This window comes from Salvelinus alpinus, chromosome 37, assembly GCF_045679555.1.
Source record: "Salvelinus alpinus chromosome 37, SLU_Salpinus.1, whole genome shotgun sequence".
NCBI classification, from domain to species: domain Eukaryota; kingdom Metazoa; phylum Chordata; class Actinopteri; order Salmoniformes; family Salmonidae; genus Salvelinus; species Salvelinus alpinus.
The window spans coordinates 2523790-2546414 of NC_092122.1; the positions used below are offsets into that span (position 1 = coordinate 2523790).

Genomic DNA, 22625 nt, shown 5'->3' on the forward strand with positions numbered 1-22625 from the left:
AGAGGTACTAGTGTACTTCTAACACTTAAGCGTCAGAATCAAGAGTGCAGTTTACCCTGGGTCACAGTCCCACAGTAACAGAGCGTGCCCGTTTCCCTTCCTTCTCTGGCCACAACGAACCCCAGTAACCTACAACCCAGGGACAGAGTCATGCACAAATGTCATGTTTGTGGTTCAATTGTCCTTAAAATAGCTAAGACACATGCCCGAGTGTCGCACTCCTGTTCTCTCCACTGACAAGCTGAGAAGAAACTGATTTGCGGTTTGAGTGTCATCTCCTCATAATCCATATCCCACACACAGTGGGGAGACTGAGCCCTTCACAGTTAGAGTGATGTCACACCCTCGAGCTGCTGGTCTAACCAATAAACTTGAATCTACAGGAGGTACACACAAACAGTACAGATAGCTAGGAGATAGTTACCCAGAAAAGACAGGTCAATTATTCTGCGGCTATCGAGACAGACAAAAAGAGGCAGACAGACAAACGGGTCACATGAACCTACTGAGGTTGCGGGAGACCGAGGTCTTAAAAAGTATGTGTTAACTTACTGAGGTTGAGGTTGCTCTTGTGCGATTTAATCTTGTCTGTCCAACCGCCGTCGACGAGCCAGGCAAAGTCTGGGTCTGGGCCGCTGCAGTCCTCCATCTCCTCTGATACACCACGCCCGCTCACCTCACATACACAGCCAGCACCCTGCGGAGCTAGGGTATTGACTGACACCACAGGATCCCACACTCCAACTGGGCTATGGTATTGACCAAAACCGACCCAACTCTACACCTCAGAAAAGCGACCCGCCAGCACTCTGATACAGGCCCAAACAACCTAGTCCCACTACGCTGAAGTTGGGATTCAGTGGAAGGTTACTGCCTAACGGACCTGACCCAAATAAAGACTCAGAATCTCCCTGCACTCAAATACAGCTCCAGTCAGCAGCCAGACAGCCGGTCTAGGTGTCAAGTTTATAGCCTAGCGTCACACTGCGACATGTGTACCAAACAAACAACCTCATAGCCGATCAAAACTCCAGAGGAGAGAATCAGGGTATGTGGGTCTAGTCTGCTTTGAGCGAGTCACAGCTGGATCCTATAGCATAAATACAATAAGAGGCCCTGCAGAGTTAGAGATGGAGCCTTGTAGAGTCCCTAAAACGGCCTGGAATCTACCAACCAAGTACGTTGGACTACTCCCCTCCCATGCAGTCTGTCCCGACAGAACCTCAGGACCCCTATACTAGTCAAAGGCAGCGTCCAGTGTGAATGCCATGTGTGTATGCAAGCAGACAAATAAATTCCCTCTCATCTCGGCTAAGAGGAGGAAAAGTACTGCATGAGATTACACCAGCAGAACAACGGGTCCATTCACACACACCGACCTGCTGTGTTCACATTCTGTACAGTACTTAACACACCAACAACGAGGGTAAGTAGTTAGTGTAAGACAGCGCTATGCATGCATGTACACATCAATAAAAAAACATGGCAGTGTTATGTACTGTATACGTAGACGTCGTTTTAACACACACGATGCGGATTGGTCAAATCGGTAGGTGGGGACAGTCAGAGACTGATTGGCTGATCTATTAACCCCGGCACACAAGCAAAGCCCATGCACACAGGGTCGATCTATTAAAAAACACAGACCCTACAGGTCCCAGAGACACTGTACTATTGGCACCAACTCCAGCCTACTGTGACCCCGATGTCACCATACCTCATGCTACTGTTGATGTCACTGCTGTCCTGACACAATCCAACTGCATTCCATACAGGACAGTTAGTTCCGTCCTGTTCTGTTAGTGACTGATCAATATTCTCCTATTGCTGCCCTGCCCTACATCCCACTGGGTTAGAGAGAGACACACACACACACACAGAGAACCCTGTGTCAAATCAGAGGGCCTGTTGTCCAGACCTCTGGCAGTCTCTATGGGGGTGCCACAGGGTTCAATTCTCAGCCCGACTCTTTTCTCTGTGTATATGGCATCGCGCTTGCGGCTGGTGATTCTCTGATCCACCTCTACGCAGACGACACATTCTGTATACATCTGGCCCCTCTTTGGACACTTAAGAAACCTTCAAATGAGCTTCAATGCCATACAACTCTCCTTCCGTGGCCTCCAACTGCTTTTAAATGCTAGTAAAACTAAATGCATGCTCTTCAACGGATTGTTGCCCGCACCCGACCGCCCGACTAGCATCACTACTCTGGAAGGTTCTGACTTAGAACATGTGGAAAACTACCTAGGTGTCTGGTTAGACTGTAAACTCTCCTTCCAGACACACATGAAGCATCTCCAATTCAAAATTAAATCTAGGAATTGGCTTCCTATTTCACAACAAAGCCTCCACTCATGCTGCCAAACATACCCTCGTAAAACTGACTATCCTACCGACCCTTGATTTTGACGATGTCATTTACAAAATAGCCTCCAACACTCTAAATCAGCAAATTGGATGCAGTCTATCACAGTGCCATCCGTTTTGTCACCAAAGCCCCATATACTACCCACCACTGCGACCTGTATGTGCTCGTTGGCTGGCCCTCACTACATCTTCGTCGCCAAACCCACTGCCTCCAGGTGATCTAAGTCTTTGCTAGGTAAAGCCCCGCCTTATCTCAGCTTACTGGTCACCATAGCAACACCCACCCGTAGCTCCAGCAGGTATATTTCACTGGTCATCCCCAAAGTCAACACTTCCTTTGGCCGCCTTTCCTTCCAGTTCTCTGCTGCCAATGACTGGAACGAACTGCAATTAAAAATAAAAATCACTGAAGCCTTATATCTCCCTCACTAACTTTAAGCACCAGCTGTCAGAGCAGCTTATCGATCACTGTACACAGCCAATCTGTAAATAGCACACCCAAATACCTCATCCTCATATTTATCCTCTTGCACCCCATTATCTCTACTTGCACATAATAATCTGCACATCTATCACTCCAGTGATAATGCTAAATTGTAATTATTTCACCTCTATGGCCTATTTATTGCATTACCTCCCAACTCATCTACATTTGCACACAGATTTTTCTATTGCGTTGACGTACATTTGTTTGTGTAACTCTGTTGTTTTTGTTGCACTGCTTTGCTTTATCTTGGTCAGGTCGCAGTTGTAAGTGAGAACTCGTTCTCAACTGGCCTACCTGGTTAAATAAAGGTGAGGGGAAAAAAAGAAAAAACACATCTAGCGGCCTCAGGAGCTAAGAGTTTAGAGCTAAACAAGGTTATGACAGGAACATTATGGCAGGAAATGGTGATAATAAAGGAAACATTGTTCAGAAGTAAACATTCTCCAAGCGTTGTGGACTAATGGAAGTGTGCATGTGCTGTACTCTACATTTAATGACACCAGGGCCCAGCGAAAATGTGGTCTACGCTGAGGCAAGTAGCACAGAGCCGATGGGAATCATACCCACAATTGACAGGCAAGCTTTGCTAGGCTTGGGTGCTTTTTCTCCCCCTTCCCTGACAACTTGACTGTAAGCCTGTCAACGTCTCGTTTCGACCTGACGGACGAAAGCAAATGGAATTACCGTGGGGATAGATAGCTAGCTACTCACACTGCTACTACAACGCGAAGTTGAGAGACACGGGGTAACGTGAGCTTGAGTCAGGTAAGCAGGACGACACCTTTATTTACCAGGGTGGGGGGAAACAAATGCAGTCTTTATACTTTCGGTGTAGTAAAAGTAGAGCTAACAGGGCTAGCTAATTAGCTGGTTATCTTCACCTGAGTGATGATAGCTAGCTAGCTGTCGCGTGAAACACAGAGTAGTGACCCGGTGTGTAAACCAAGTAACGAGGTAGAAACACACGGCTAGGTCAACTTCTACAGGGGAATTTAAAAGGGATGGTGCTTCAAAGGTGGCGTAACACACTATGAAGAAACAGCACCGCTCATGTTAGCCAAACAAACTGAATGGGGGTTTAGCGCATAAGTTGACAGCTAAAAACACCCGTGGTGCCGTTAGCCCACTAGCCAGCGAAGACACTGGACTGTTCAGCTAACTCTGAACGGTGGGGACCGATGGTGAGCTAGAGACCACAGGTAAAATGAGCTAAAGCTAGTGGAAACCTATAGGCGGGATGCTGAAGCAGTGGCGCTAGCGAGCGATCAATGCTAATTGCATGCATGCCAGGCAACAGGTGTACTGTAGCTAGCCGACTACAAAAAACGCTCCTAACAAGCTAACTTGAAAATCAGTCAAATTAAGCTGAAGTTCCTGAAAATAGAAAAGAAGCCACAACTCTCCGTGGTGGGTGGCATCCCCCAGGAAGAGTAGCTGGTGCTTTCACAACAGCCAATGGTGACCCTAATAAAATACTAAATCCACGCCAAAAGGAACAGTTAAGAGCGCTAGTATTCTGAAGAAAGCTGCTTAACGAGCTAGTAACCAAAGACTTATGAAGTGGCGAAGAAACCATAGCGTTGCAGGGTGTTATATAGATTGGCCTGTTAGACGGGCTTGAATCAGGCTTAAACCAAATGACCCATAGTGAGATCGGAGTCGACTGAAAGAACTACAATTATATTCTATATAAATGAAAATGACTTTATTACTGACGGTATACACCCATGTTCTATGGATGATATAACGTATTGAATATAGTTTAACTGCTGAGTCCTAAACAGCATAATTACAGTATTAGTCTGGTGACAACCAGGGAGATATCTCCAGCTATTTACAGTGGCATGTAAGACAGAGGGCTGGAGGAGGATGCTGTTTGTTTGCGGCCTGCTTGCTGCTGCCTAATGTTCTATGTATCGCGATAAACTCCTTATATAAATTTAAACATCCATTGTGCAATGTCTTGTTATCTGCAGTACTTTATGCTTAAAGGAGACATCTGCCTGCAAAATGCATGCTGCAGAATCATGAAGTACAGACACACCCCCGACAACAGGCTGCAAGCAACAGGCTGCAAGTAACATAAAAGCACAGCTCTAGCTAGGAAGTTAGTAGCTCAGCCAGTAACCAGTCATAATAGTGCCAAACAAGCACCTGTATCGATCGTGCTTTGTCGTTCTAGGAGCCATTGTCATATTTTCACAGGGTACATGAAGTGAGAAGGTTGTAGGGAAGCGAGGTTGAATCAGCCATGACAGAGAGCGAGATCTAAAAAGTGTACTCATGTTCTGAGAGCCAGGAGCTACAGTAGGGCAACAGTGACACAGCAACAATGTAACACACACACACGCAGTGAGAGAGAGGGACCAGCTGTTCTGTCTGTCACGCATCACAACACACCCACTGACCCAACAGGAGAGGAGGATGTTACAAGCTTCACTCAGTTGATCTATGTATGTATGTGTGTACGCATGGGTGGGGTGGGATTTTTTGGAGCAGCAGACACCTTTTGGTATTGTGATATGCACACCGGTCCCACTCCCATTCACAAGGGGGCGATAAAAACATTTGTCAGCTCAGTTTGTGAAAGCAAGGAAGCGTTGCCTTCCCTTGCTAGCAGTAACTAGCGGTCAGCCTGGCTAAAAAAAAAATAGCAAGCTAGCTAGCATTTTTAGCTTCCCACATCTACATGTGAAATAATCAGATTTATATATATTTTTTAAATATATGACCTGCCCCCCTGAGGGGCGCAGCGTTCTAAGACACTGCATCGCAGTGCTGCGGCGTCACTACAGCCTGTGTCATTACCAGCCGTGACCGGAAGTCCCATAGGGCGGCGCACTCTACAAACCCACCTTATGTCAATGACTCTGGTTAGTGCTACAACAGCACTGGGAAAACGGTCCCTGTAGAACTGAAGTGGAAGGAGTGATTGGTTGACAATATCAATACTCAGTGGTAAAGATGATCAGGCAACACAAGAACGAACAGGACCACCACAACACAGACAAGCCTGTTGTTTCCTCACCGACTCTCCATCTCACATAGTGACGGGTGCTGCATCCCAAATGGCACCCTATACCCTACATAGCACACTATTTTTGAGCCCTGTTGTACCAGTCAAAAGTTGGACACACCTACTCATTCAAGGGGTTCTTTATTTTTTTACATTGTAGAATAATAGTGAAGACATCAAAACTATGAAATCAAGTAGTAACCAAAATGGTGTTAAATCGAAATCTGTTTTATATTCTTCAAAGTAGCCACTGTTTGCCCAGAAGGCCAGCATCCCGGAGTCGCCTCTTCACTGTTGACATTGGTGTTTTGCGGGTAGTATTTAATGAAGCTATCAGCCGGACTTGTGAGACGTGTTTCTCAAACTAGACACTAATGTCAGTACACAATGCAAATAGTCCGGGTAGCCATTTGATTACCTGTTCAGCAGTCTTATGGCTTGGGGGTAAAATCTGTTAAGAAGCCTTTTGGACCTAGACTTGGTGCTCCGGTACCGGCAGCTTAGATCCAGTGATGTACTGGGCCATACGGACTACCCTCTGTAGTGCCTTGCGGTCGGAGGCCGAGCAGTTGCCATAAAAAGGCAGTGACGCAACCAGTTAGGATGCTCTCTCCGGCGCACCTGTAGAACTTAGAGAATCTGAGGACCCATGCCAAATTTTTTCTCCTGAGGGGGAAATAGGCTTTGTCGTGCCCTCTTCACAGCTGTCTTGGTGTGCTTGGACCATAATAGTTTGTTGGTGACGTGGACACCAAGGAACTTGAAGCTCTCAACCTGCTTCACGACAGCCCCATCAATGAGAATGGGGACATGCTCGGTCCTCCTTCTCCTGTAGTCAACAATCTCGTTTGATTTGATAGGATGCCAGATTGGCTCACATTCAACAAATCTATGCATTGTAACAGGCCCACAATGTGGTTACAGTCTGAGATATATATATACACACACACAGTGGGGAGAACAAGTATTTGATACACTGCCGATTTTGCAGGTTTTCCTACTTACAAAGCATGTAGAGGTCTGTAATTTTTATCATAGGTACACTTCAACTATGAGAGACGGAATCTAAAACAAAAATCCAGAAAATCACATTGTATGATTTTTAAGTATTTCATTTGCATTTTATTGCATGACATAAGTATTTGATACATCAGAAAAGCAGAACTTAATATTTGGTACAGAAACCTTTGTTTGCAATTACAGAGATCATACGTTTCCTGTAGTTCTTGACCACTGCAGCAGGGATTTTGGCCCACTCCTCCATACAGACCTTCTCCAGATCCTTCAGGTTTCGGGGCTGTTGCTGGGCAATACGGACTTTCAGCTCCCTCCAAAGATGTTCTATTGGGTTCAGGTCTGGAGACTGGTTAGGCCACTCCAGGACCTTGAGATGCTTCTTACGGAGCCACTCCTTAGTTGCCCTGGCTGTGTGTTTCGGGTCGTTGTCATGCTGGAAAGACCCAGCCACGACCCATCTTCAATGCTCTTACTGAGGGAAGGAGGTTGTTGGCCAAGATCTCGCGATACATGGCCCCATCCATCCTCCCCTCAATACGGTGCAGTCGTCCTGTCCCCTTTGCATAAAAGCATCCCCAAAGAATGATGTTTCCACCTCCATGCTTCACGGTTGGGATGGTGTTCTTGGGGTTGTACTCATCCTTCTTCTTCCTCCAAACACGGCGAGTGGAGTTTAGACCAAAAAGCTCTATTTGTCTCATCAGACCACATGACCTTCTCCCATTCCTCCTCTGGATCATCCAGATGGTCATTGGCAAACTTCAGACGGGCCTGGACATGCGCTGGCTTGAGCAGGGGGACCTTGCGTGCGCTGCAGGATTTTAATCCATGACGGCGTAGTGTGTTACTAATGGTTTTCTTTGAGACTGTGGTCCCAGCTCTCTTCAGGTCATTGACCAGGTCCTGCAGTGTAGTTCTGGGCTGATCCCTCACCTTCCTCATGATCATTGATGCCCCACGAGGTGAGATCTTGCATGGAGCCCCAGACCGAGGGTGATTGACCGTCATCTTGAACTTCTTCCATTTTCTAATAATTGCGCCAACAGTTGTTGCCTTCTCACCAAGCTGCTTGCCTGTAGCCCATCCCAGCCTTGTGCAGGTCTACAATTGTATCCCTGATGTCCTTACACAGCTCTCTGGTCTTGGCCAGTGTGGAGAGGTTGGAGTCTGTTTGATTGAGTGTGTGGACAGGTGTCTTTTATACAGGTAACGAGTTCAAACAGGTGCAGTTAATACAGGTAAAGAGTGGAGAACAGGAGGGCTTCTTAAAGAAAAACTAACAGGTCTGTGAGAGCCGGAATTCTTACTGGTTGGTAGGTGATCAAATACTTATGTCATGCAATAAAATGCAAATGAATTACTTAAAAATCATACAATGTGATTTTCTGGATTTTTGTTTTAGATTCCATCTCTCACAGTTGAAGTGTACCTATGATAAAAATTACAGACCTCTACATGCTTTGTAAGTAGGAAAACCTGCAAAATCAGCAGTGTATCAAATACTTGTTCTGACTGCTAAATGCTAACTCCTGTTCATATAAGCTGGTAGCATAGCTAGCATACAGAAATCAGTGGTGGTAGTCAGTCCCAAGTGTAATGCAGTTGATTGGGGACGATGACATGAACACGTACTGGGGTCGACATGCAAACAAGCATTATCGTCAGTTCTTTTTCTCAACATAGTGTGAAATACACAAACAATAGTCTAAATATAGGCCAATTTTGCTGGGGGGGCAAACTTTCCCCCTTGCATTTTCATGGCATTTCCATTATTTTAGTCGAGTTCGATTGATCTCTTTACCGCATGTATACAGATTGCCTGAGAGTTTTAGTAGCATAGCCTGTCTAGTAGCTTGAGTTTTTTTTTATAGTCTAACCACTAGCCAGTTGAATCTCATCCACTCAGACCCCATATTCCGGTCTATTTCTCTCCTCCCCCTGCTCCACTACCTCCCCACACTGAACAAACTGTGCAGAGATGAACAGAACAGAAAGCAGAGATGAACAGAAAGCAAGAATGAACAGAGCAAAGTCCATTTAGCTGCTAATGGATTCTCATGCTTCACCGCTCCTACTGGTCCAATTACACTGGGAGGAAGAGAGGGATAGAGGACTGGAGAAAGAAAGCAGAGAGAGGCCTGGTCGGGACCTGTATTACCCAGAAACAGATTCACTCTAGTTCACGAACACAACAGTCCCCTACTGCCATTCAGTATGAAGTGTGTAGAGAGGCCAGGGACTAAACAACATCTCTATTCGGACCTTCAGCAAGGCAAGGCTGCCATGTTGTGACAGTCTTCTATAGCACGCTAAACACGAACTCAAACTTCAGGTATGGACGACTGTCATTGGTAACAAAGCAGAGGTGAATAATGCATGAGTATGTCAAGTATATATGCAGATCATATTTTATAACAGTCCACCTTCCCTCTCCATACAGATCCCACACAAACAGGAGAGAGTGAACTTGAAAGAGCAAATTAGCCCACTTTTTTTTGTTGGTCAGGGTAAGTACCAACGACACAATGGCACTCAACTCTGTAGACAACATTCACTGGGACATTATTTGTCTGTCTAAATGAGTACTGGCGATGAGACCGTGCTGTTATTAGATGACGAGTCTCTCATCCATCTGTGTGTAACAGGGTCTTCATAAGGACCCTCTACAGGGCTGAGATGGACTACGCCTAAATAATTAAACTGCTAACAGAATACACCTATATAAGAAAAACTTAACAGAATACACCCGGGCAGGAATTCCAGCTTTAGCTAAAAACATTTCATTTGGATCTATACATTTGACATGAAATGTTACATATTTATAGTACCAGTCAAAAGTTGACGCTCAATTCCAGGATTTCTTTATTTTTACTATTTTCTACATAGAATAATAGTGAAGACATCAACTATGAAATAACACATATGGAATCATGTAGTAACCAACAACAAAAAACATGTTAAATCAAAATATATTTTATATATGAGATTCTTCAAAGTAGCCACCCTTTTCCTTGATGACAGCTTTGCACACTCTTGGCATTCTCTCAACCAGCTTCATGAGGTAGTCACCTGGAATACATTTCAATTAACAGGTGTGCCTTGTTAAAAGTTAATTTGTGGAATTTCTTCAAGTCCATTCGCAAAAACCATCAAACGCTATGATGAAACTGGCTCTCATGAGGACCACCACAGGAAAGGAAGACCCAGAGTTACCTCTGCTGCAGAGGATAAGTTCATTGGAGTTACTAGCCTCAGATTGCAGTCCAAATAAATGCTTCAGAGTTCAAGTAACAGACAGATCAACTGTTCAGAGGAGACTGCATGAAATCAGGCCTTCATGGTCAAATTGCTGCAAAGAAACCACTAAAGGACAACAATAAGAAGAGACTTTCTTGGCACAAGAAACAAGAGCAATGGACATTCGACTGATAGAAATCTGTCCGTTGGTCTGATTCGTCCAAATGTTAGATTTTTGGTTGAAACCGCCATGCCTCGGAGACGCAGAGTAGGTGAACGGATGATCTCTGCATGTGTGGTTTGCAATGTGAAGCATGGAGGTGGTACGATGGTGCGTTGCTGGTGATACTCAGTGATTTATTTAGAATTCAAGGCACACTGAAACAGCATGGCTAGCACAGCCTTCTGCAGTGATACGCCATCCCATCTGGTTTGCACTTAGTGGGACTATCATTTGTTTTTCAACAGGACAATGACCCAACACACCTCCAGGCTTTATAAGGGCTATTTGACCAAGAAGGAGAGTGATGGAGTGCTGCATCAGTTGACCTGGCCTCCACAATTACCTCACCTCAACAAAATTGAGATGGTTTGGACTGCAGATTGAAGAAAAAGCAGCCAACAAGTGCTCAGCATGTGGAAACTCCTTCAAAACTGCTTGAAAAGAATTCCAGGTGAAGCTGGTTGAGAGAATGCCAAGAGTGTGCAAAGCTGTCAAGGCTAAGGGTGGCTACTTTGAAGAATCTGAAATATATTTTGATTTGTTTAACGACTCCATATGTTACATTTCATAGTTTTGATGTCTTCACTATTATTCTACAATGTAGAAAATAGTAAAAAATAAAGAACACCTTGAATGAGTAGGTGTCCAAACTTTTGACGGGTACTGTATGAGGCAAAGGTACAGAATGGCACCTTTTATTCAGGGGTATTTTAATACGTATCCATTTAATCATTTAGAAATCAAAGCATTTTATGTATCTAACCCCCATCTGAAGGTGTCATAAGATCATACCCCCAAAACATGCTAACCTCACCAGGGGTTATGATATTTATTCATCTATAACTATGCCACTGATTATTCACGATTGTCACGTCTAGTCCCACTCCGGTGCCCGACGTCGCCAGTTTACTAACCACCGGTTCTGGCAACCCATCATTACGGACACCTGAACTTCCCTGATTATTTAGCCCTCTTTGTTAAATCAGTCCTTAGGTGTTACTGTCTCATGTTCAGTTCACATCCCATGTTTGTTCTTTTGCATCTGTTCCGTATTAAAAACTCACCTGCTTTCTGACTCCCGGCGTAACAGAGACTATCCGTAATCATGGTAGCATCCACATTGAATGTAGACGTGTTCAGAAACATATTTTTTTGGTTACCATAAAAGTGACTCCAAAATGACCAAATTCATTATTAAGCATTAAAATTGGACACAACATAATCCGAAACACAAGAACAAACTGCATATGAATCCAACATCCAAGTTCATAGAGTCCCAAGTTTGATGTAATCATTGCATGCTAGGAATATGAGACCAAAATACTAACCTTTTAAATAAATACTTTAATACACTACAGCTGAAGACAACTGGAAACTCTGAAAAAAAACACAAAGAAAACAAGTACCGACTCGCAAAATGTTTAACAGTCATCCAACTCTTAAATCCAATTTGAGAACTCTGGCCTCTTTCTAGAGCTCCGACATAAAGATCACTGATGTCATGAGTTGACCTTATTCCCCCCGCCCGCCCAAGTTCCCAGCATCTTGAAAGCCCCATAAAACCAGAGAATGCCAGACTTTGATGACAAAATATGCCCACAAGGACAGCCGCACCACCTTCCTGTTCAAGTGAGCATTGCACAACAAGGGGAGTCCAAAAATGTCTTGTATGCTGCTGCAGACATTATGTAATATGCCAGGGAGATATGTATACTGTAGCTAAGAAAGTAATACTAAGTGTATGTTGTGTAGTAAGCTGTTAGTAGCCCATGTGCCTCACCCTAATAATTTTGTCCCTTTCCCTTCATAATTTAGCCTACTGTTCTGACTTGGTGGTGCACAGGTAGTCTATAGCCTGTTTTAGCGAAAACTAATATTGTAAGAATACTGTACGAACAGCCCATGTTCTGTATTCTGTCCCTGTACATTTCAAAGGTGCTGAACAAATAGTTATACTGACTACATCCGTCCTAGCTCGCTCATTAATGTCTTAATAGAAATTATGGATGGCCTCTTATGCGCTTGTCGGTCCCTTATGCCATAATTTGTAAATCTCAATAATCAGTAGAAAACACATTTGTTTAGGCAAGTCAGCCATATCAGCTATGTCTTTTTTTAAAGGCTGTACATGAGGCTGAATGAACTGTGTCGCTGCCAGACAAGTCTCTGCTGATAGACAGGTGTAGAGGTGGTAAGGATTCACTCCATGGTGCTGAAAAGAAAGCTCTGCTGTTGGGACGGCTTTATGTAGACCCTAACAGTTTGTGGGCACCGTTTCTCACCATTATAGTGCAATTTATGTATTGTTTAGTGTTGTGTAGTGGCTTTGCTGGCATGCATCAACCATTAAAAAAAATATATATATATATATATTTTTTTTTTAAATGGGGTGTTTGCCCCACCAAGGTTTACATGCCAAAATCGCCACTGGTAAGAGGCACGTCAGCAGCAGAACAGCATAGCTAGCAGATTTACATAATCAACAACATGAATGATCAGCTGATAGCCCATCCTCTTTAACCAATGTGAATCTTTATGAGGCATTGCAATTAGCTTGCTTTTAATTAGCTTACATTCTGACTACAGAGTCAGTTTATGAATTAGGGAAGTCTATTTGTGTGGGTTGTTTTATTTAACAGCACACAGGACTTAGAGTCAAAGTGCTTTCATTTCTAAATAATAAAAAAAACAGTATGTATGAAGAATACCCTCAAATAAAAAAGGTGATATTCTGTACTGTCGCCACATATAAAACATCAAATCCAAAATGCTGGAGTATAGAGTTAAATTAAACATTTTAGCTTCACTGTCCAAATAATTACTAGGGGAGTGTATATTTAGCCATATAGCTTTAGCTTCACTATAGCTTTAGCCATATAGCCTTAGCAAAAGGCTTTAGTCATACAGTTTTGGCCCGCGTGTTAGCTTCAGCAATGCATGCTCACACTCTCAGGGATGCAGAGGCACACTGGCAGACCTGTGGATGGAAAAACTGCACACACACACAAACAGCACAGGCCACTACACATTCTACAATACCGTAGCATGGTACAGTATGTACCCATCCCTGAGTTGGGTTAATGGGGCAGGGCAGCCACATTGGCCAGAGGCATTACGAGAGTGGCTGACCCAGGACAGAGGTGTGTGTGTTAGAGTATGAACATGAATCGGCACAATTGAATTTGCTTCCCCCTCAGGCTCAGTATCAACTCTCTCGTCCATCCCTCCACCATCCTCTCATCCCCATCACAACACCCATTCCTCCCCAGCCTCTCCCATTCTCACCCGGACTCCCCAATTCATGTCCACAAGCAGATAGCAACGGAGGATGAATAAAAAGCTCCAGTAGATAAAACGTGTGTTAGGGTTGTTAAGGTTACTTACGTAGGAAGTGTTTCTCCAGCAAGGCAATCTCCAGATGACCCTTCACCTCGTTTAGCCGGTCCGACTCGCTCCTCTGGAAGTCTTGAAAGGCTGCAGCCATGTTGAGAGCCCCCGAACCCGCCTGCACACAGAGGAGAAGCGCACGTTCATACAGGCGTAATGTCAACGCACACGCCCACACACTGGATGTCCTGAAAGGCGGGCTCCATGGTGAGAGCCCCAGAACTCATCTGCACGCACGAACACACACACACCAAGAGGCTGAATTAACATTAATACAGGCATGACGTCACACACACACAGAAGAAACGCACGTTAAAACATACATGAGATCGACTTAACACACGTTAAAACATGCATGAATAAAACCGACACACGCGGCGGAGTAGCTATATCTCCAGTATGATGACTCACACGGCCAGTGCGTTTCCCTCCCGTTTTGAAAAGCGTTGCAAAGGAGATCCCTACCGACTGACTCTCTGTCCTCTAGTCTAAACGCAACACTGATGACTCAACCACTCTCTCCCCCCCAACTGACTCATGGCTTTAGTCCACAGATTACCAGACCAATACCAGGTGAGAGAGAGAGATGGTGAAAGAGGGGAAGAGTGGGGGGGGAATCAGTAGATGAAAAAGATGTGTCAAGAGAAAGCGACAGAAATAGGATTGTGTTAAAGAAAGCAACAGAGGATGAAAAGGAGGGAGGAGAGAAGGAAAGCGTGGAAGCTGCCGTTATTCTGAGCCACTGCAGGTTTACCAGCCGCCAACGGACCAACGCAGGCAGGGTGTCCCTTTAAAAGGCTCCTGCCACAGACAAAGACAGTCGCGGCCAACACGCACATAAAGCCAAAAACACACACTACTGCAGCAGCTTCTTCTCCCTGCAGCATTCCTGACTGCAGCGTGTCTTAATCTATTACGCTGCCTGTCAAGTCCATGAGAGGCAAACACCGCATGAGAGAGAGAAGGGATGAGAAGAGAGAAAGGAATTTAGTTAAGATGCCCTACTTGGGATGCAGCCAGTGATTAACAAGGGATGACGAGAAAAGACGGTGAGATGAATGAAAAACTAAAAAACAGAGAGCCTTCGCTCTGTAGCCCAAATGTCAGAGAGTTGATTTGAGAAGGAGGATAGAGAGAAACAGGGGGGGGGGCAGAGAGGGGAGGGGCTAGACTGGGTGCGTCTGGAACAGGAAGTAAACACCCAGGTCATGTGATCTGGTCCTGAGGAGCAGAGAATCAGCAGTGCAGACCTAGCATGGAGGATCTGCAGCACTGAGGAACGAGCAGTAGTGTGTGTGTTTAATGATTTTATTCATTCGTCTTATTTACAATGACGGCCTACCAAAAGGCCTCCAGCAGGGACGGGTGCTGGAATTAAAAAATAAAAGTGGAGGACAAAAACACATGACAAGAGAGACACCACATAAAGAGAGATCTAAGAAGACAACACAGCATGGGGGTGTGTTGGGGGTCTATGTTGCAGAACCCAGGAATTTAAAGAACTAGGACGCTGCATAGCCCAACTGAAGGGTTCTTTCTCAAACTCTGGGTGAAGCATATTACTCCACTCGGTTCTATGCTTCTATTTCTATGATTGTGAAGGTTGGTTTCTCATAAAATGACTAGAGAGTCAGCAGCCGGCATTGAGCTGGTCTCATGTTTGCTCCCGGGCAGAAAACATCGAGAATTATTAGGCTTACACCGTATAACGGACTATTTTGAAATATCGACATTAAGATTTACAATACCGCTCATGGGTACCCATAAACAACCCCCACCCGCCATAAGTATCAACTAATTGATATCTAGTTCAGTGCTCCAGCTATACATTTGCTAACTAAGATGGCTAGATGTCAAGATCAAGCTTCTTGGTTACACCAGACATTCAATCCCTCCTGGATCAAGATCCCTGTTGCCTAAATTGTTGTGTATAATTTTTTTAAATTCTAAATATTTTTTTGTATACTCTGTGTGTGTGTAAAAAAAAACATCCTAATATCAAGTTGCAACCCCCCCTTTTTGCCAACAGAACAGTCTAAATTCATTGGGCCATGGACTCTACAACACGTTGAAAGTGTTCCTCAGGGATGCTGGCCCATGTCGTTTACAAAGCTTCCCACAGCATTGTCAAGTTGGCTGGATGTTGTTTGGGTGGTGGACCATTCTTGATACACATGGAAAACGGTTGTGTGAAAAACTCCGTAGCTCTGCAGTTCTTGACACAAACTGATGTGCCTGGCACCTACTACCATAGCCCATTCAAAAGGCACTTAAATATTTTGTCCTGCCCATTCACCCGCTGAATGGCACAAACACAAGCCATGTCTCAAGACTTAAAAATGCTTCTTTAACAGGTCTTAGCAAGTGATATAAATAAGGGCTCACAGCTTTGAACTTGATTCACCTGGTCAGTCTCATGGAAAAAGCAGGTGTTCTTAATGTTTTGTACACACAGAAAGTACTCAGACCCCTTGACTTTTTCCACATTTTGTTACATTAAAGCCTTGTTCTAAAATTGATTAAACGTTTTCCTCAATCTACACATAATACCCCATAATAACAAAGCAAAAACAGAAGGCATTTTAGCAAATTTATTAGAAATAAAAAACGGATACCTTTACATAAGTATTCAGACCCTTTGCTATGAGACTCGAAATTGAGCTTAGGTGAATCCTGCTTCCATTGAACATCCTTGAGAGGTTTCTACAACTTGGAGTCCACCTGTGGTAAATTCAATTGATTGGACATGATTTGGAAAGGCAGACACCTTTCTATATACGGTCCCACAGTTGACGGAGCATGTCAGAGCAAAAACCAAGCCATGAGGTCGAAGGAATTGTCCGTAGAGCTCCGAGACAGGATTGTGTCGAGGCACAGATCTGGGGAAGGGTACCAAAACATTTCTGCGGCAAGAATACAGTGGCCTCCATCATTCTTAAATGGAAGAAGTTTGGAACCACCAAACAATCAGGGGAGAAGGGCCTTGGTCAGGGAGGTGATCAAGAACCCGATGGTCACTCTGACAGAGCTCCAGATTCCTCTGTGGAGATGGGAAAACCTTCCAGAAGGACAACCATCTGTGCAGCACTCCACCAATCAGGCCTTTATGGTAGAGTGGCCAGACGGAAGTCACTCCTCAGTAAAAAGGCACATGACAGCCTGCTTGGAGGACTCTTAGACCATGAGAAACAGGATTCTCTGGTCTGATGAAACCAAGTTGAAATCTTTGACATGAATGCCAAGCATCACTTCTGGAGGAAACCTGGGACCATCCTAACGGTGAAGCACGGTGGTGGCAGCGTCATGCTGTGGGGATGTTTTTCAGCGGCAGGGATACTAGTCAGGATTGAGGCAAAGATGAACGGAGCCAAGTACAGAGAGATCCTTGATTAAAACCTGCTTCAGAGTGCTCAGGACCTCAGACTGAGGATGAAGGTTTACCTTCCAACAAGACAACAAACCTAAGCACACAGCCAAGTCAACTCAGAAGTGCCTTCGGGACAAGTCTGTGAATGTCCTTGAGTGGCCCAGCCAGAGCCCGGACTTGAACCTGATCGAACATCTCTGAAGAAATCTGAAAATAGCTGTGCAGCGATGCTCCCCATCCAACCTGACAGAGTTTGAGAGGATCTGCAGAGAATAAATGGGAGAAGCTCCCCAAATACAGGTGTGCCGAGCTTGTAGCGTCATACCCAAGAAGACTCAAGGCTGTAATCGCTACCAAAGGTGCTTCAACAAAGTACTAAGTAAAGGTTCTGAATACTTACGTAAATGTGATATCAGTTTAAAATGTTTAATACAATTTCGAAACGTTTTTTGCTTTGTCATTATGGGGAATTGTGTGTAGATTGATGAGGGGGGAAAACAACTTAATCCATTTCAGAATAAGGCGGTAACCTGTAACCAAAATGTGGAGGAGTCTGAATACTTCCCAAATGCACTGTGTGTGTATTATTTTTGTTGTTTAATAGCGCCCCTTGTGTAAACCTCCGGTAATACAGTATACCTCAATATGGTACAGAAACGGCATGACAAAACTGGATACCTTCCAACCCTAATAATTATATCTGTGGCAGGTAAACCGTCAACCAAACTACAAGCTGGCTCCATAATGGTACATTTGATGTTTGATTATAGGGGAAACAATTTTGTCCAATCGAAGACAGACCAATAACAGACACCAACCATCACAGACAGACCAATCACAGATCCCCAACATCAGAGGCAGACCACTCGCAATCATACCCTGTGGGAAGGAATCAAACATCAGAGAGCACTCCTAACAGAAAGACCTCAACATCACAATCAGAGGATTCTAACCAAGATCAATGACAGATCCACCCACCTGGTCTGCTGTGATGGGAGGGAGTGTTAGGGGGGGAAAGGATGGATGTTTTATAGCAGAAACAGTGAGGACATTACCCTTTTCTTTCTGTAGTTTTGTCCAAGTTGGATTTGTGCAAAACAGCCTGTACATATAGGGAGCAATAAGGGCCCCGTGAGACAGCTGTAGGCTGTAGCCCTCAGGCTTGGCCTGGTGTTGTAGAGAGGGGCTGGACGGCAATACTGTCTGCCAGACAGACTACTAAAGTAGATGCCTGATCACGTAGATAGAATTCCTTCCACGTTAGGTCAAGCAAACAACGCCGTAGCGAAGGTCTGGAGTTAAAAAGCCAGTCTTACCTCTAGAAGCAGTAGAAATACTGATTTTTTTGGTGATCCTCTGGGTTCAGTCACAGGCCATGACTTGCAAAAAAACTCCCGCTGAGATTTGCTCTACTTAGATGGGGATTAAAAACGGGCAAAACCATAACATTACAGAAGCAAGGAATAGATTCATGATTGCTCCGAGATAGTCAACAGTACTCCTGCTCAATACAACCAATCCGGAAAGTTCCATAGTTTAGCTAAATATTGATTAGAATGCATCTGAGCCTTGTAACTTTGCAGAAAGCCTTAAAATCAGGATTGGGGACAGTGAGTTGACACGTTGATGGATCACTTGCACCTACAATCTCAGTGTTGTATGAGATATTGAATGAAAAGCTACAGTAGATAGGTCATACTAGAACGGCCGGGATATCTCCGCTGAGGAATTGCCTCCTGTCGTGTTATTTGCCATCTCATTCTCCCTTAAGCTACAAACAGGCCGAGACGTCTTATTGAGCTGAAAATAAACATTTACTCCACTTCTCATCCATCAATAGCCTTCGCCTGTCATCATCTAACCCACAGAACCAAGACAGAGACAATAGAACGAGAGAGAGGTGCATACAGTACAAAGAGAGAGGGAGAGAGACAGCGAGACCAAAGAGACGAGAAGTGGAGGAAAACAACTGTTTTCATATCATCTGATGCCAGAAGCCATAAGGTGATGTAACGCTAACCGTTAGCACACAGTAACCTGAAGCAGCACTCTAGGCTACTGGGAAGAAGGCGTGGCAACGGTTGGTGACCCAGTATCTCTGGCACTGGTCCCAGTGCAGGCTTATTCACAGAGGGAGAACATTTTGGGTGTGCTGTGGCCAGGGGATTAATACTCGTGACCAGTGCCTGTGTGCCAGTTCATTAGAAGTGCCAGTTAACCAGTACGAATAGGTTTGTCAAACTCCTTTTTCCAGGGTTGGCATTCAGTCTTTACCAAGGTCTGGAGGAACGCGCTTAAATTTATTAGGTTTCCTCGCCGTAAAAATGGTCCACTTTCCATCACTATTGGAACTTTCAATGCTCCCGGACTGTCTAGCTTTAGTTGACTGTTAGCAAGCTGGACAAAGTAAACTGACCACAAATGTAGGTCAAGTATGTCTACACAGTTATATTGTTTTAGTCATTTCAATTAAGATCGTTTCCCCCCAGAAAAGCTATCTGCAGGCCAGATTGAATGGGCTAGAGGGCCAGGCCTCGAGTTTGACACGTGAGTTAAGAGGTTAAAACACTCGGGAGGCCATATACAGACTAGGAAGGTAAACAAAGGGGAGTAGGATTCTTTAGACTATTGAAATGGTCTCCCATTCCCCTAGTCTAAAGAATCCTACTCCCCTTTGTTTACCTTCCTAGTCTGTATATGGCCTCCCGAGTGGCACAGCGGTTTAAGGCACTGCATCTCAGTGCTAGAGGTGTCACTACAGAACCTGGTTCGACTCCATGCTGTATCACAACCGGCCGTGATTGGGAGTCCCATAGGGCGGCACACAATTGGCCAAGCGTCGTCAGGGTTTGGCCGTCATTGTAAATAAGAATTTGTTCTTAACTGACTTGCCTAATTAAATCAAGGTTCAATGAGAATTTAATATCTAGATTCCCGTGTCTGAATACCATGCTCTGACAGGCACCATAAGGGGACAAACAGGGAGAATACAGCATGGAGGGTAAAGTATGTGCCTTCGAAAAGTATTCAGACCCCTTTAATTTTCCCACAGTGTTACATTACAGCCTTATCTTTAAATTATTAAATTGTCCCCCCCTCAATCTACACACAGCAAAAACTGTTTAGAAATTATTGCTAATTTATAAGAAACTGAAAAATTACATTTATTCAGTACTTTGTTGGGGCATCTTTGGCAGCGATTACAGCCTCAGGTCTTCGTGGGTGACGCTACAAGCTTGGCACATCTGTATTTGGGGAGTTTCTCCCAATCTTCTCTACAGATCGTCTCAAGCTCTGTCAGGTTGGATAGGGAGCGTTGCTGCACAGCTATTTTCAGGTCTCTCCAGAAATGTTAGATTGGGTTCAAGTCCAGACTCTGGCTGGGCCACTCAAGACAATTGAGACTTGTCTGGAAGCCACTCCTCAAATCAAGCCCGTAAACAACAATTTACATTTTTTTAACTTAAAGTGTTAAGTAAAAAATAAAAGTAACAAATAATTAAACAGCAGCAGTAAAATAACAAGCGAGGCTTTGTACAGGGGGTACTGGTACAGAGTCAATGTGCGGGGGCACCGGTTAGTTGAGGTAATATGTAGGTAGATTTAAAGTGACTATGCATAGATTATAAACAGAGTAGCAGCAGCATAAATTTTTTTCTAAAATAAAAAAAATAGGGGCCTGGTTAGCCATTTGATTAGCTGTTCAGGAGTCTTACGGCTTGGGGGTAGAAGCTGTTAAGAAGCCTTTTGGACCTAGACTTGGTGCTCCGGTACCGCTTGCCATGTGGTAGTAGGGAAAACAGTCTATGACTGGGGTGTGTGGGGTCTTTGACAATTTTTAGGGCTTCCTCTGACACCGCCTGGTATAGAGGTCCTGGATGTCAAGAAGCTTGGCCCCAGTGATGTACTGGGCCGTACGCACTACCCTCTGTAGTGCCTTGCGGTCGGAGGCCGAGCAGTTGCCATACCAAGCAGTGATGCAACCAGTCAGGATGCTCTCAATGGTGCAGCTGTTGAACCGTGAGGATGAGGACCCATGCCAAATCATTTCTGCTGAGGGAAATAGGCTTTGTCGTGCCCTCTTCACAACTGTCTTGGTGCGTTTGGCCCATGATAGTTTGTTGCTGAAGTGGACACCAAGGAACTTGAAGCTCTCAACCGGTTCCACTACAGCCCCGTCGATAAGAAAATGGGGGTGTGCTCGGTCCTCCTTTTCCTGTAGTCCACAATCATCTTTATCACGTTGAGGGAGAGGTTGTCCTGACACCACACAACCAGGTCTTCTAGCGGATCCACACAACCACCACCTCCTCCCTATAGGCAGTCTCATCGTCGTCGGTGATCAGCCCTACCACTGTTGTATCGTCGGCAAACTTGATGATGGTGTTGGAGTCGTGCCTAGCCATGCAGTCATGAGTGAACAGGGAGTACAGGACGGGGCTGAGAACGCATCCCAGTGTTGTCTTGACTGTGTGCTTAGGGTCGTTGTCCTGTTGGAAGGTGAACCATCGCCCCAGTCTGAGATCCTGAGCGCTCTGGAGCAAAATTTCTGTACTTTGCGCCATTCATCTTTGCCTCGATCATGACTAGCATCCCAGTCCCTGCCGCTGAAAAACATCCCCACAGCATGTTTCCACCAACATGCTTCACCGTAGGGATGGTGCCAGGTTTCCTCCAGATGTGGCGCTTGGCATTCAGGCCAAAGAGTTCAGCCTGGTTTCATCAGAACAGAGAATCTTATGTCTCATGGTCTGAGAGTCCTTTAGCTGCCTTTTGGCAAACTCCAAGCAGGCTGTCATGTGCCTTTTACTGAGGAGTGGCTTCCATTTGGCCCCTCTACCATAAAGACATGATTGGTGGAGTGCTACAGAGATGGGAAAACCTTCTAGAAGAACAATCATCTCCAAGAGGAACTCTGGAGCTCTGTCAGAGTGACCATCGGGTTCTTGGTCACCTCCCTGACCAAGGCCCTTCTCCCCCGATTGCTCAGTTTGGATGGGTGGCAAGCTCTAGGAAGAGTCTGGGGATTCCAAACTTCTTCCATTTAACAATGCTGCAGAAATGTTTTGTTACCCTTCCCCAGATCTGTGCCTCGACACAATCCAGTCTGAGTTCTACGGACAATTCCTTCGACCTCATGCCTTGGTTTTTTGCTGACATTCAACTGTGGGACCTTATCTAGACAGGTGTGTGTGCGCACCTTTCCAAATCATGTCAAATTGACTGAATTGACCAAAGGTGGACTCAAATCAAGTTGTAGAAACATCAAGGATGAGCAATGGAAACCGAATGCACTGGAGCTCAATTTCGTGTCTCATAGCAAAGGTTCTGAATTCTTACGTAAATAAGGTATCTATTTTTGCAAAACAATTCCAGAAACCCGTTTTTGCTTTACATTATGGGGTAGTGTGTAGACTGCTGAGGATTTGTATTTATTTAAATCAATTTTACAATAAGGCTGTAACGTAACAAAATGTGGAAAAAGTCAAGGGGTCTGAATACTTTCCGAAGACACCGTATG

General features: G+C 44.7%; 1 protein-coding gene across 4 annotated transcripts in view; it reads right to left on the bottom strand.

Moving 5' to 3' along the window:
• gramd4a (GRAM domain containing 4a) overlaps window positions 1-22625 on the bottom strand; it is a 59350-nt gene that overhangs the window by 28365 nt on the left and 8360 nt on the right. For 2 of the 4 annotated variants that reach the window (XM_071386352.1, XM_071386353.1), the window contains exon 3: window positions 13735-13855. In XM_071386352.1, coding sequence (XP_071242453.1) covers window positions 13735-13855 — 121 coding nt within the window. Of the gene's footprint in view, window positions 1-552; window positions 1248-13734; window positions 13856-14148; window positions 14853-22625 lie in introns of those variants that run through there. The other 2 variants (XM_071386354.1, XM_071386355.1) reach the window with 2 other exon arrangements.